Below are 15,498 nucleotides of genomic sequence, written 5' to 3'. Positions count from 1 at the left end.
ACTACAGTAAAAAATCTCAAGCAGCCTTTTAATTCAGTGAAATACAGCAGTTGTCATATCTGATATCACATGTGGCCTATATTATGTTCAGAGCAGGCTACTAGTCTAAAATAGAATGTGACTTTACGTGTGCCTTTTCTGATTTTAAGGGAACAATTTTGGTAACAGAAATAACAAAAATGGAAAAAGTAAAAAATAAAGATATGATTCTTATTATTTATATGCTTTGATTTTAGAGTTTAAATTATATTCCTGTATGTTAACTCTTATGGTTTATGGTAGCACTATTTCCTTGTAAATGCTCATGCAAGAAAGCGTGAATTGAATTGAGAGCGGAAGGGAACACTTCAGGCTCCATGGATGGACTGTGTGTTGGCAGCCCAGCGTGAGCATCAGTCATTTTGCTACTGTAGCTTTTGTAACAGCACCTACATCGCCATGGCGACGGGGACTTGTTTTCCCCTTTCAGCTGTCTCCCGCCTTCTCCATCTCAGCCCAGCCGCACAATGTCTATTTTTTATTTTCATCCTGAAGTGGTGGTGTGCAAATGAAGACTTGCCCGACCAAGCGTCTCCTGACAACACACCCGCAGACCCCCAACAACACACACTCAAAATAGATGTTGGTCAACCCACATAAAGGCAATTTAAGGAAATCTAATCTAATCGACTCTGCATTCAATGTCGTTTGTTCTCACACGAAAGCAGAAAGTAAGGCTCGTAGGAGGAAAAAAAAATAAGCTGAAATATCGTTTCGTCTATTCTGCCACTTCTCCTGAGAAAATGTCTTTATGGACTCCGAGCCTAGTATTACGGTACCTTGGAGAACAAACGCGGTTGGGGGTGTTCAAACATCAAGCCAAGCATCCACCAGTGTTTGTACTGACATCCGTCACTCCTCGATATTGTTTTGCTATTAGCTCAAATATATGGAGGTGTTGCCATCGGGGTGCGCTTGCGCAGAATTTCTAGTCATCCGGGCTACTGCCATTGAGTGTGAGGGTAAGGAGGCGGGAAATGGCGTCTGGAGGTACCGCGCACGGTTGGACAAACGGTGCCTGAATTTAGCCGTGGAAAGGTGGCCAGAGACAGCGGCCGTCCTCGGCACGGTGACCGAACAGCTAAGGGTATCCCCATATCTCGTCTAAGAGATACTTTGGAGTTTTGTAAAGTAAGTGAAACTCGTACGTCTATTTTTGTGTAATGCATGTAGTGGCCAGTGTGGTTGTCGTTGCTGGCTAACGTAACAGATAAATATTTTGCTCCCGTCTTGTCCTACCCATGTTCTATCCCACTTCACCTATCGAGGCAGCGTAACGTTAGCTGGCTAGGAAGCTAAGTTACTTTCACCAACCTACCAGACCGCATGCTCTTTTAACGTGTGCATGACATGCTTGAGGTAGTTTACATTTTATTCGTTGGCAGGAACATACATTGTTGCCTTAATCTAGCCAGGTTAGTTTAAAGCAGACGCTGTTGACTATCCGAGGACTGAAGCCCTACATTAGCTAGCCATGCTAGCCTGCTTATTTCAAATGGATAAGCTAACGTAATTTAGCACCTGGTGGATAGCATAGCCACTTAACTTCACTTTGTAGAAGTGATGGGCAACTCGACTCGTAAATTGTTACCTTGTCTCATCTTTGGTGTCACGCACCAAATTTACCAATTTTCTGGTCATTCTATGAAAAGTAATCTAAACAGGTATAAACTTAGCAGTTGTGGAAAGTATAATGTTAGTTAGCAACCTTGCCAACGGTACTCCATTCTGCATGTCGCGACCATAGACCTTCTGATACCACAGGCGACACAACAAGGTAGCACGGTATCTAAGGGATAGCCAATTAGCTAACCAGCCCTAGTTGTCCCATCAAAGTAAAGGGAGGCGACGAACATAACTGCAAATGTTCAAGCTGTTGAACTATCTATTTCGCGGCGATGTGCGGGATGTATAGTATTTTCATAAATTAATATATTCAAGGGAATAAGGTTAGACACTACCAAACACTTTGATAACGCTTCGAACTGTCGAGCTAACAACTTGAAAGTACCGTTAACTCCAGGAGTGAGGGAATTTCTGTGTTTGACTAAATTGCAACAGTCTTGGAAATACCATTTTGTTAAACAGAATTCATTGAAGCTTTGATTGTCTTGACAGTCTTCAACAATAAGCAATCCGTCTTGACACTATCTCCAGTTTGTACTAGTCTCTGATTTCCCGCCCACTTTCTAGTGCAGTAGCAAGCTAGCCAGCTTTAAAATGAAGCCATTAAAACCTATTTTGCAGCAATTTGCTACGTGGTCACTTGGACTCCCAAACCGGTATCTGTGATTTTTGGCTTTACAAACTTGTCCCATAAGCGGAACTGAAGTGTTACTTTGTAATAGCTGAGCCTGCGGCCGAGAAGTTGTTGGTAGGCTATCTAACTTACGGTCAGTCTAGGAATCGGCATGCTGGTAAGCAACTCGCGAGGGTTCCGATGTAATAATAATTGCTCTGTCCTGCCAGTTTATCACTGGCACCGGCACGGCACAAACTGTCTATTCCAACAGGTGGGGTGTGTAACCTTCGACATTGTTTTTGAATCAGTTAAGCATGTATGATGCGTTAACCAAAAATGGATTGAGATTTAAATAAATAATTAAATAAATGAAACTTTCCTTAAACTGGAGCCCAACTAACCATTAAGTAACGTGTTCCTTCAGATAGTTAGTTATTTTATTAGGCTATATTGAATATTGTGTAATATAATATGTTTGGTCTGTCCACATTATTTAGGAATCATATGTCTTGGATGGGTAAATGGATCAGAAACTGGAACACTTCTGTTCTGTGTCATTAAACTTTTACTTACAACTTTTGAGATGGTACAGTCTAAGGAAGATGCAAAAGATCCAGCACAGAAGTTTAATCTCGTCTTGCATTGCGTGATTCAGTGAACTAGTCCTGTGAACATCTGGATATTGCAGACTTACTTTCAGTTTCAAATTTAAAGACACTGTCTAACCCAAAGGACCTCTCATCAGATGCTGTGAGTTCTCCGTCAAGGTCCTCTCTCTCCTCTGTGTGCATGTACGCTCCTTCCCAAAAATATTAGCAGTCAAAAATCAGCCATCTGCCGCCAGGATCAAGGACTGCATCTTGAAGGTCCAGTTGATAAAAAGCTCATAGAGATCTCCCTCTGCTTCCATAGACCCCCCCCCCCCCCCCCCCACACACACACACCTCCCAGTGTGCTGCTCGCTCGCATGGGTTGTGTGTGCGTCTGTGTGTGTCGGCGTGACCAAAGGCAGCGGTGAATCATCTCTGGTCTTGGGTATTATTGAGTGTTTAATTCGCCTCGCGGGCAGACTGGACTGCCCGCCACCCCCACCCCCCCCCCTTACAACAATACAGTGGTATTCTATGCAAGTGTGTCTGTGTGTGTGTCTAGCAGTGAGCAAGCGCATGTGTGGTGTCATTTCCCTCTGTTCAGAGTGTGTAACAGCTGGATGTAATTTTAAGAGGAATAATCTGAACGCGAGCGGAAAGAGGACAGTATGTTCTGCAGGACTGTGATGTAGGCTTTGTCTAATGTTGTCTGAGAACAAATGGATCTTTTAAAAATGAAATTAAATATTAAAAATGACTCCTTGTAAGATATGTTGCAGTAATTGTGTATATATACTCTCAGCCATTTCCTTACTGATATGAATGTAGCGTTGTTGGAGCTGGTAGCCACTGTGTGTGTGTGTGTGTGTGTGTTAGAAGCTGTGGATGAGTCATGCTTTCTGATGGATTGGAAAGAAGGAGAAAAAAGACAGGGAGCGTCTTCAAGCTACAAATCTGTGCTCTCTCTCCCAAACTCCGACAGAGGTGTGTGTGTGTGCGTGTGTTTCCCTCCTGCTCACAGCAAGCATGCTGCAGCCTAATTTGAGCCGGCCGCTGTTCCTGCATGTGTGAGGAGTTGCCAGATCACAGGACTCTGCGGGTAGAAGAGTGTGTGTGTGTGTGTGTGTGTGTGGGGGGGGTGCGTACACTGTCTGTCTGCGATTATGTGCCCACATTATTGGAAAGCTGTATGTGTGTGGTGGTTGTGCCTGTTTGCGTGCTGGTGCATTTGTTAAAATAATAGATGTGTTTCCTATGAATGAGCATATACGTGTGTGTGTGATGTAGTGCTGATTTGCAGATGGAAGGAGGATGTAATTCTGTGTGTGTGTGTGTGTGTGCAAATATCTGCTGCTGTTTAGGACTGGTGACTTGTTGCGGCATGCCGGTCCCCCCACTGTGTCCCTGCTCAGCTTGACACCCGGCTGGTCCCATTACTGGGAAGCCCTGAGGCTACTACACACACACACCACACACACACACACACACACACAACGGCACACGCTCACATACTCACACATTATGTCTCAAAACACACACACACACACACACACACACACACATTTGCACACTGTCTTTCAGACTGTCTCACTCACATACAATCATAAACACTGACACACACACACACACACACACACACACCGGTTGCAGTTTGATCATGCCAGTAGTCCCAGCTCAGTGGCAGAGCTTCATGCTGTGCATGTACCCCTCTGAAGTAGAGTTGGGTGAAGCCTACTGATTTTGCCCATTGCTTTGTGCAGTGTAACATTGCATGAGTGATGACTGTCTTCTGTTCATGTAGGCAAATCAAATGTAATCTTGATGCAGTATCCATAACACTGATAGGTCCATCCCCAGCTTTCCACCATGGTCATGGTGTTGTTATCCACCAGCCCAGCCCTTCAGCAAAGCATGTGCCGACAGAACCCACAGTACACACACACACACACACACACAGGCAACACTACAGCGCTCCCATTCTGTCTCTGTGCTGGTTACAAACACACACACACACACATACACACATTTAGTGTAGTATACCTATTATTGTGTGCATGCGTCATGAAAGCAAATCAACTGCACCCTAAGTGAATAGCCATTTATACTACCGTGTGTGTGTGTGTGTGTGTGTGTGTGTGTGTGTGTGTGTGTGTGTGTGTGTGTGTGTGTATGTGTATTTCTCCAGTAGAAGATTGAGCTGTATGACAAATTAGGGATGTTAACCGGTAACCGGTTAACCGGTAGTCGACTGGATGTACGGTAACCGGTTAAATTTTTTTTTACCGGTTAACCGCGCCCCCCCCCCCCCCCCCCCCCCCCCCCCCCCCGCCCTACACACACACACGTTATTGGTGTTGTACGCTATTATATGGGCCGATATGATCACTCAATAGCCTTTCTAAAAAATATAACTGTCAGCATGAGCCGTCCCGTGGTGGAATTTATTAAGCACAACAACCACAGCACAGACCATGGCTCTGCTGTGGGAGAGCTCACAGTCATTCGGGAGAGCTCACAGTCATTCGGAAAACGAACAGTTTACCGGTTGCTATAGTGACCTAGCAGCTTTTTGTTTGTGACTTTGTAGGCTACGTGAGCTATAGCCCAAGCTCTGTGTCGCATTGCATAGAAGGTCGACGTTGTAAAGCGACGTTGTAATGCGCCTAACCATTCTAATTTGGGGGCATAACTTTGTTTCACTGGTAGAAAACGACGCGCGACAGGACAGGGGGTCCATAACTGCCGTTATAGAATTTTCGATCACCGGTTAACCACCGGTTAAGGAGGCTCGGTAACCGGTAAAGATTTTTTTTAAATTTCGCCATCCCTATTGTCAGACAAATGTGCACAGCAGAGCACACACAGAGTTCTGGGTTGCCTCTTACTCCTGCTCTGCTTGGCTGCCTGTAATGTTGCCAACCAGCACAGAGACTGGACGGAAGCGTGTGTGTGTGTGTGTGTGCAACCAGCACAGACAGGATGGAAGCGTGTGTGTGTGTGTGCAACCAGCACAGAGACAGGATGGAAGCGCTGTGTGTGTGTGTGCAACCAGCACAGAGACAGGATGGAAGTGTGTGTTTAACCAGCACAGAGACAGGATAGGGGGTGTGTGTGTGTGTGTGTGTGTGTGTGTGCAACCAGACACGGAGACCGGAGGGCAGGGTGTGTGTGTGTGCAACCAGCACAGAGACAGGATGGAAGCGTGTGTGTGTGTGTGTGCAACCAGACACAGAGACAGGAGGGAAGGATGTGTGTGTGTGTGTGTGTGTAACCAGACACAGAGACTGGATGGAAGTGTGTGTATGTGTGCAACCAGACACAGAGACAGGATGGAAGCGCTGTGTGTGTGTGCGCAGAACAGAGATGGGATGGGAGCGCTGTAGTGGTGTGTGTGTGTGTGCGCAGAACAGAGACAGGAGGGGAGCTGTGTGTGTGTGTGTGTGTAGCACAGAGAGGGGATGGGAGCGCTCTGAGGTCATCAGTTAGTTTCTCACAGAACCGTGCTGCTGCGGTTCTTTGTGTACAGGATGCTAATGTTACAGTGAAGTGTGTGTGTGTGTGTGTGTGTGTGTGTGTGTGCGCTTTCAGTACTGTAGTCTTGATTTGCTGCAGATGTTGCTCTCTGTGTGTGTGTGTGTGTGTGTGTGTGTGTGTGTGTGTGTGTAGATGGTGCAGGCAGGACTGTGCCTGGCTGAGTTCCTGACAGGTCGCGGACATGCGGGAACACATTTTCAGGCCGCGGTTATGTAACAGGCAGGGGTGGGGGAACATATAAGAGAAGTTCTGTGCTTAGTTTCAATGTGCACACACACACACACTCACACTCACACACACACACACACTCTCTCTTTCTCTCTCTCTCTCTCTCTCTCTCTCTCTCTCTCTCTCTCTCTCTCTCTCTCTCTCTCCCTCTCTCACTTTAGCAAATGATGCTCTGCCCAAGAACTGAAATCTGACACGGATATATTACATCCTGGTTGTGTTGAAGTTATGTTGTTAGTTAAAGTGTGAGGTTTCCTGGGTAGTCATTGGAAATAACCAATGTTGATGTTTTGGTTTGTCTAGTATGTTAACGTTATTATTTTTGTGTAATGAGTAGTTTTGTTAGAAGTTCTGGGGCCATGTTCACAACGATTTTTAAAGTTAACGTAGCTCCTAAATGGCGAATTTAGGATAAATGGTGGGCGTGTCACTTTTTTTTTTACTCAGAGTAATTCATGAAGCATTTTAGCCCTAAAAGTAGCACCTTAGTCTGGGACCGCTTAAAAGAAGTCAAGAGGACTCCTCCTAACTCACTAAGACCTATTCACAAACAATTCCAAGCCGTGTTGTGGCATTTCACGTCGCAATGTTTTTAAATGCACAGGAGCTCTCAATCACGAGGTCATAACTGTGCATTGTAACTGAGGAATGCGATAACGCCACCAACAACAACCAAAACCACTCATTAGTAACATGTAAAGTAAACGTAACGTATTTCATTGTAAATCAAATGAAATTGTTTCTCCTCTTTGCAAACGTAGGCCTACGTGTCTTCATGCAGATTTGTTTTATAAGAAAAACACACGTTGCATGAGCAGGCGGGAGTGAGTGTACAGTAACACACACACGCACGTTGCGTGAGCGGGAAGGAGTGTAACACACACACTGCAGGTGCGGGTGGGAGTGACTGTAACACACACACACACACACACACACACACACACACACTGCAGGTGCGGGCGAGAGTGAGTGAGTGTAACACACACGTGTCGCCTGAGTGGGCGGGAGTTAGCGTAACCCACATGTTGTGTGAGCCGGCGTTACTGCTCAGAAATTCGGCGGGAGCTGAATTAAGAAAACCACACACACTGTTGCGTGTACAGTGAAGCAATCTTATATCAGCAACCCACTACAGTGGCGAATGACCTTTCATTTTATTTACCTGTCGAGGGGCAAGTGCACATTTTAAACCCTTGTGTGTGTGTGTGTGTGTGTGTGTGTGTGTGTGTGTGTGTGTGTGTGTGTGTGTGTGTGTGTGTGTGTGTGTGTGTGTGTGTGTGTGTGTGTGTGTGTGTGTGTGTGTGTGTGTGTGTGTGTGTGTGTGTGTGTGTGTGTGTGTGTGTGTGTGTGTGTGTGTGTGTGTGTGTGTGTGTGTGTGTGTGTGTGTGTGTGTGTGGAGAGTGGTATTGCTGCGTGTGTGGAGTTGAAATAACTACTAACTGTAGTAATTGCAATAACATCTGTTGCTCTCTTCTTTTTCCTAATTCTCTCTCTCTCTCTCTCTCCCCCTCTCTCTCTCTCTCTCCCTCTCCTTCCCTCTCTCTCTCTCTCTCTCTCAGTCGTACATGTGACTGTTCGCATCATGAGGCTGAGAATGCGCAAGGCGTCTCAGCAGACAGGCCCCGCCCACGCGGCGCGGCCCTCGCGGCAGAAGCGGAAGCACTCCGAGGTGCACGCGTGTCCCGCCGGGGGCAAGGGCCTGCTCTCCACCATCAAGAAGATCATCAGAGGCAACGCCGTCAAGGTACACACACACACACACACACACACACACACACACACACACACACACACACACACAGAGACAATCTTGTCAAGATATGGACATTCACGCCCCAGCAGTGGCGCAACTGGCTGGGGCACCTGCACCGCACGCCGGCGACCCGGGTTCGATTCCCGCCCCGTGGTCCTTTCCGGATCCCACCCCGACTCTTTCACCCATTCGCTTCCTGTCTCTCTCTACTGCCCTGTCAAAATTAAAAAAAGGCACAAAAGCCCAAAAAATATACTTAAAAAAAAAAAAAGATATGGACATTCACAGACAATGCTGTCAAGATACACACACACGCGCACGCACACACAGACAACGCTGTTAAGGTATCGACACACACACACACAACGCTCTCAAGGTACAGACACACAGACAGTGCTGTGAAGGTATGGACAGACGCGTGCACACACGCACAGACAAAGCTGTTAAGGTATTGATGCACACAGACAACACTGTCAAGGCACAGGAAGACAACGATATGGAGACACACATACATGCATGCACATGCTTGCCTTGTGCACATTCATGCACACATATGTAGGAACACACACACACACACAGACACACACGCGCATCACATCTATTAGGTGGCTGGAAGTTTTTATTTAAAGAGGCCTCCAGTCCAGAGGTAGACCTTGGCAGTTGCACCTTGCCCCACCAGCGTAGCCTCCTCCAGCCCAAGAGCATCTAGCCACTTCAGCCTCCTCCAGCCCAAGAGCATCTAGCCACTTCAGCCTCCTCCAGCCCAAGAGCATCTAGCCACTTCAGCCTCCTCCATCCCAAGAGCATCTAGCCAGCGTAGCCTCCTGCAGCCCAAGAGCATCTAGCCAGTGTGGCCTCCTCCCTCCTCCAGCCCAAGAGCATCTAGCCAGTGTAGCCTCATCCAGCCCAAGAGCATCTAGCCAGTGTGGCCTCCTCCCTCCTCCATCCCAAGAGCATCTAGCCAGTGTAGCCTCCTCCAGCCCAAGAGCATCTAGCCAGTGCAGCCTCCTGCAGCCCAAGAGCATCTAGCCAGTGCAGCCTCCTCCAGCCCAAGAGCATCTAGCCAGTGGCTTCTTCTTCCAGGACCCCTGTGGCGTGACTGCACATAATAATGCTTTTGTAACCTTGATCCCCAATCCCTAGACCACCTCCATGATCAGCAAGGGTAGGGCACTCGTTGTATTTGAAATGTGATCATTTGTTTGAACGCGGGTGGGGTAAAACAAACGTATTATGGAACGTAATGTTCGCTTGGCAAGCCTCGTCTGTCCCAGTAATGTTTCATCACTTTGTGAGGCGTAAGGTTTTCTTTGTAAGTCTTGCATTCAAGATATTATTTTGTTTATATGTGACAGCCTTAGTTTTAGGTACACACACACGCACACACACACACCGAATAGTGTCTTAGGTCTTTGTCTTTTTCAGTATGGGCCATTACTCAGCGTGGTTCTGCGTGTCGAAGTTTGACTATGTTTAGACAAGAAATGCAAAATGTATTGTTAAATATGTCGCTAAAAGAAGCTATAGTTGGCTATAGTTAAAGCTATGGCTGAGCATTGAAAAAAAGAATCCAAATCTATACTGTCCCTCTCAGAAGGTTTGAGAACTCTTTTAGGGCTCTGTTACACAACTCTCACACACACACACACAGACAGACAGACAGACAGACACACACACACACACGTAGACAGACAGACATACACACTGTCCACTCCCCTGCCTCTGGGCAGTCCTTAATTTAGCCCACGCCTCCAGATTTAAGATGTAAATTCAGAGTTTGTCAGGAGCTGGTGTCGTGTTCCACCCCCCAGAACTGAGCGGCGGAATGCAGCCACTTGTCTGAGAACATTGGCGGCATTCTAATTTTAGCTGCGGGTTCTAGAGTGCTCGCCTGCATAATGGCACTAGGTAGCAGAGGCCTGAGCAAGCATGCAGCGTGCAGCCAGCTGCCTGTGGACTTTGAAGCTGTGGAATAGCTGAGGCGGAGTTTCTGTTTACTAAACAGAGTTGAATAATGCCACAGCCTCGGAGGTGACATATCTCATAGTAAGATGTCCAGCTTTGAGAGAGCCGAAGTCCCGCCCCTTCCGTTTGCCTCCATGGGACCTATCTTTTGATTTTCTTTTAATGGCAGTCAATGGAGAAAGATAAATTATTTTCTGGTCCCGATTATCTTGTGCCTTGAGTTACCCATATGATGTTTGTCAATTTTAATGACAATTTTTCATGTAAAGACATTTGAAAAGTATGTCGTAACTAGTGAATTACAACATTGTGAAAGATCGTGTTTCCAACGACTACAAACACATGAGTCGCGTCAGTGACGTTAGACCAATTCACAGCCACGGGCGCCAGCAACAGGTCTTATTTGAGCTTCCCCCTTGCCGATGAAAATATCATGAGTCAGAGGATTAAACACATCAGATAAGTTGAATTTCATTCATAGACTGTACAAACACTACTGTTTAGTGACTTAGCTGGCAGCAAGATGTAACCGTTAACTAGCATAATAGCTAGCTAACTAGCCAGCCTCTCGTTTGCTAGTTGGTGACGTGCATTGTTTGAGACGAGATATGTAGTCCACTGAACGGATTCGCACAAAACTTACATAACTTTTAAAGTCTAACGAAAAACAGAACTTTATTCATGTGAAAAATTATCTTTTAAATTCCCACACATCATATGTGAAATGCACGGTCCAACTCGAACGGGACCAAAAAATAATTGTTATCTCTCCATTGACTCCCGTGCATTAAAAGTCGTAAAATAGGTCCCATAGACCGGAAGTAGAAGGGCGGGACTTCGGCTCTCTATTAAAAATGTTGTGTGTGATTTTGAATGTAGCTGATGATCCGGCCTTCCATCCATCCTCCTCAAGCACAGCGTTGATGGTCTGGATTAGCGTACTCTTCAGTCCGAGCCTCTTTGCGTTGCGTTTACAATGTCAGGAGAACCGTGTAAGAACTTAAATAAGAGCTTGAATGAGCAAATTCAGATTCAGATAACTTTATTAGTTCCCGAGGGGCAGTTCGGTTCACAGCTAGCCCATCCATGAAGGGGTTAAGTTTAAAAGTGCATTAGCATTAGAGCCCGACCGATTTGGGATTTTGAAGACCGATACCGATATCCATATTTGAGAGTTTCAATAACTGATATCGGCCGATACAGGTAGTAATTTTTAACCAACACAATTTAAAAACTTTCTCCCATAACATTTTGGATGAAGGTGTGGGGCATTATCTGTTTAAATAGGCCTAACTATCTGGTTTCCTAATGAAACATTCTTATACATGATTTTTACAAATGAAAAGTTGTGTATGGTCTTTTCACCTTTGATAACCACCATTGCACAAAACATTACTTTTACTTTACCTTTAGCCTTTGTAAACCTTGCACTTCCGACAGCTAGAGTTTAGCTGGAGTTTGGCTCAGAAGAAAGTGTATCGGGGTTTAGGATGGTGCACTGCACCTTTAAGGAGCTCCATCTGTGCCTTGGTAGAGCCTTGCAAGCAGCGCTGTCCAGCACAGTCCAGCGTAGCGTCGAGCAGCGCAGAGCAGCATGGTTTTAATCATCTCAGTGACAACACGGCATTAAGGGAACGTTTACAGCAGAAGGCCGCCTTTGTTCTCGCGCTGCTCGGCCTAATTGCATGGACGCATTCCAGCGAGTAGCTTCGGCCGCGCCGTCTCAAATCAGGCTGGCACACAACCCAGCCTGCTCTCCCTCCCTCTCTTCCTCCACACACACACACACACACACACACACACACACACAACGGAGATCCTAAATCCTCTGTAAATGGACACTAATGCAGTTGTTGCAGTAGTAGTAGTGGCGGTAGCAGTAAGAGCAGCTTAAGAGTTCATATTGACAACCTCTCTGGGCTGTTGCTGGCACTGTAGGATGGAATTGAGCCGCAACTAACAGTTGTTTTCATAGTCAATTCATCTGGGAGTTATTTTCTCAAGTAGTTGTTTGATCGATAAAATGACAGCAGATGATGAAAACAGTGCTGGTCAGTGGGCTTCCTAAAGCTCAAGATTATGCCCACAAATGCCTGGTCCATATAGGCTGGCTGAACCCTGCCTGACCTGCCGGCAGCTCAGGCTGGAAACCTGCACATCTATCTCCCCTGCTTTCTGTCCACAACCTTTGTCTCCAATCACAAACTAGCTTATCCAAAAGACGCACCCAGATCATTGGTCTGATTGGTTGAAGGACTATCCAAGCGTATAGAGTCATTTGAGCGATGCCAATTGATCACGTCTCTTGTGCAGTAGAAATAAAGCGCCGACTCCCCAGACTAATGTCCAATCTTAAAAGATTGAGTTTAGTATGGTTATAGCCAGACTACCCTTAACCAGCTGACACAGGTTGTGATTGTGTGGTTCAGAGGACGGACCACTGGTAGTGAAGAAGGAAGCAAAGGTGGCAGCTGTGAGGTTTGGTAGCTGGACACGCTCTCAATTTCCCACATACACATACTCACACACACACACACACACACACACACACACACACACACACATACACACACACACACACACTATTGTCTACACACCAGAGACGTGACTTATAGAGGAACAAATAAAGTTGGACACTGCAACTAGAGAATTTCCTCAGATTTTTCCTTAAATGAATGACGCAAGCTGATGATTGGATGCCTAAAATAGTTGCGGATTAATGTAATAGATGACGTCAAATCGATGATTTGCTGTATCCCTAGAACTGAGTCCAGAGTCTCAAGTGTCATGGTACTAGAGGAGTACCGGTGGGTCAGAGTCCTGCACACATTTCTATTATAAGTCTGAATTCAATATGCGTCCAACTGTAGATTCATTCTGTTTGACTCGCTCATGGAGCCAGGGAGACAGGGAGGCTCACATAGTCTATTTCAGCACCAGTGCTTTTCTAGTTGTAACTGAAAGTAATGATAAAGGGCACAACTCGGGGAGGGTTTTTGTCATCATAGTCAACACTGGGCTCATGGATGGCACTTTCTTTACCATCCTCCTTTGCGGATGTGATGTTCTGCGAGCACTAGGCTATGTTCTAAGAGCTCTAAAGTGGGTTCTGTTGTCGGATCTTGTGTGCAGGTGGAGCATGAGAACCCGGCCAAGAGGAGTCGCCTGAGCTGTGACCTCATCACCTCCACGCCACAGACGGGCACGCGGCCAAAGAAGAGCATCGCCAGGGTGCGCAGCAGAGGTGAGCACACACACACACACACACACACACACACACACCAGGGTGCGCAGGAGAGGTGAACACACACACACACACACACACACACACACACTAGGGATGCAACGGTACAGTTTTGCCACGGTTCGGTTTGTATCACGGTTTTTGGGCCACGGTAACGGTTCGGTTTCAATATATCAATATTATCTTGGCTCTAGCATACAGGAGGTTATATTTGCCTTTTCTATTTCAAATCAACAATGTGCTTCTACTTACACTTGCAGAGAAAATATTAAATGCATAGCCAGACACAGATGAAGCAGAATCACAAAAATGTATTATAAGAAAAGAACACCATCATTGCCTTCTGTCATAAACAGGCAATATTATCCATAGTGAAGTGCAGCATAAAGTAATGTGTAATTATTTATTTATTATACCCAGTAGTCGAGTTGTTAAAAAATGGCAGGGGGGATGGTGGATTTTAAAATGCACATCTGGGTATTAGTCTTGCGGGGGGTATGGGGCTGCTCCCCCAGAAAATTTTTAATTTTTAAGATGCAATTTCCTGTATTCTAGTCCATTTATAGTGTGACCTGCTGAACATTGGCAAATTCTAAATTTCTTCCAATTCATGTACATTTTATGTGTCACTAACATTTTAGATCATGTCTACATTGAGTTGCTAAAATTGATCCCAGTTCAGAGTATTATCACTTAAATATACTAAATATCTATCAGATCTGAATTAGTGAACCAGACATCAATTTTAATGCATTCAACGATGACTTGTTAGAATTACCAATCTAGCCAAGTTAAATGGAACGAACAAAAAAAGTTGAAACTTTTTGCTTTCACTCTGGAATTCTACCACCATAGGCTACAATAGCCTAGAACAGAAACTGTAATTGCCACACAACAATGTTGGTGGGATACTTTGTAGCTCAGTCTCAGTCTTACGTTCTACCTTTAAAAATGCAAAACAAAAGCGTAGCCTATTCTTTGTGACTAGGCTACTTGCACAGCGGAATAATAATTCTAAAGATGAACAGATGAAGAGACGTTTGTCTCTTCAGCCACCTCGTGACATTGTCTATTTGCAGAATCGCACACTACAAAACTATTCTTTCGTGTGAGTGAGGATGCATTCATACATCACTCTCAATAAGATGACCTAAAAAGTTGGACAACATTGCGTTCGCCATGAGCCGCTACGGTAGCCTATCCTTTCCAATTACATTATGGCAAGTTTGTTCAGAAACAGCTGGAGTGAACACCTAGCTCTCGCTAGCGGGCTAGGAACCTTCACTTTAGCAAACAAGGGAGACTGGGCGTTTCAGGTTTGAGTATAAATGTACTCTTTCTAATTCATCAACGTGTTGTCCTCTTAATAAAGCCGACGTCCCTTAGATCAAACTTTGCTTGTCGCTTGGCCATGATGCTGCTGAATGAAATCACCTGTCGTGCGCATAGACAATAAAAGAAGGCTGCATGCTTCGCTGATTGCCGTGACAATAGGAGGAGCATGCCCCTCGTACATAGTATTTTAGCCTCGATGTGTGCAAAAGCTAAATGTTGAAAATGAAATAGTGGTGATATTTCCACACTCATTGAAAAATTACAGGGGATGGGGAGGGGGATGGCCGTTTCAGAGGGGGGATGATTTTGACCATATCAATTCCAAAGGGGGATGCCATCCCTCCTCATCCCCCCTCAACTCGACTACTGATTATACCACTGCTTGGTCAAATGTCCTATTGTGGTGCGCTATTTGAAACGTGCATTATTTTTCTATATACCGCACGGCTATGTAGTTCCCTTCTTTTGGGCTTATTACACTTGAATATTAATTCGCCAATGTGAATGTAACGGTAAAAACAGCAATGTTGCATCTAAGACAGCGGCAATATAAATGAAAATGATAGTA

At 45.5% G+C, this 15,498-nt stretch overlaps 1 protein-coding gene across 1 annotated transcript in view; it reads left to right on the top strand.

Annotated features, from left to right (window-relative positions):
• Positions 1-993: 993 nt before the first annotated feature.
• The window catches only part of ctdspl2b (CTD (carboxy-terminal domain, RNA polymerase II, polypeptide A) small phosphatase like 2b), a 28,125-nt gene continuing 13,620 nt past the window's right edge, over positions 994-15,498 (top strand). Inside the window, exons 1-3 of the mRNA XM_062524041.1 lie at positions 994-1,170; positions 8,193-8,377; positions 13,484-13,595. Of these exons, the coding sequence (XP_062380025.1) occupies positions 8,216-8,377; positions 13,484-13,595 (274 nt within the window). The 5' untranslated portion in view covers positions 994-1,170; positions 8,193-8,215. The remainder of the gene's footprint in view (positions 1,171-8,192; positions 8,378-13,483; positions 13,596-15,498) is intronic.

The sequence above is a fragment of the Sardina pilchardus genome, chromosome 21 (assembly GCF_963854185.1).
Source record: "Sardina pilchardus chromosome 21, fSarPil1.1, whole genome shotgun sequence".
NCBI lineage: Eukaryota > Metazoa > Chordata > Actinopteri > Clupeiformes > Clupeidae > Sardina > Sardina pilchardus.
This window is presented reverse-complemented; position numbering and strand designations above follow the sequence as displayed.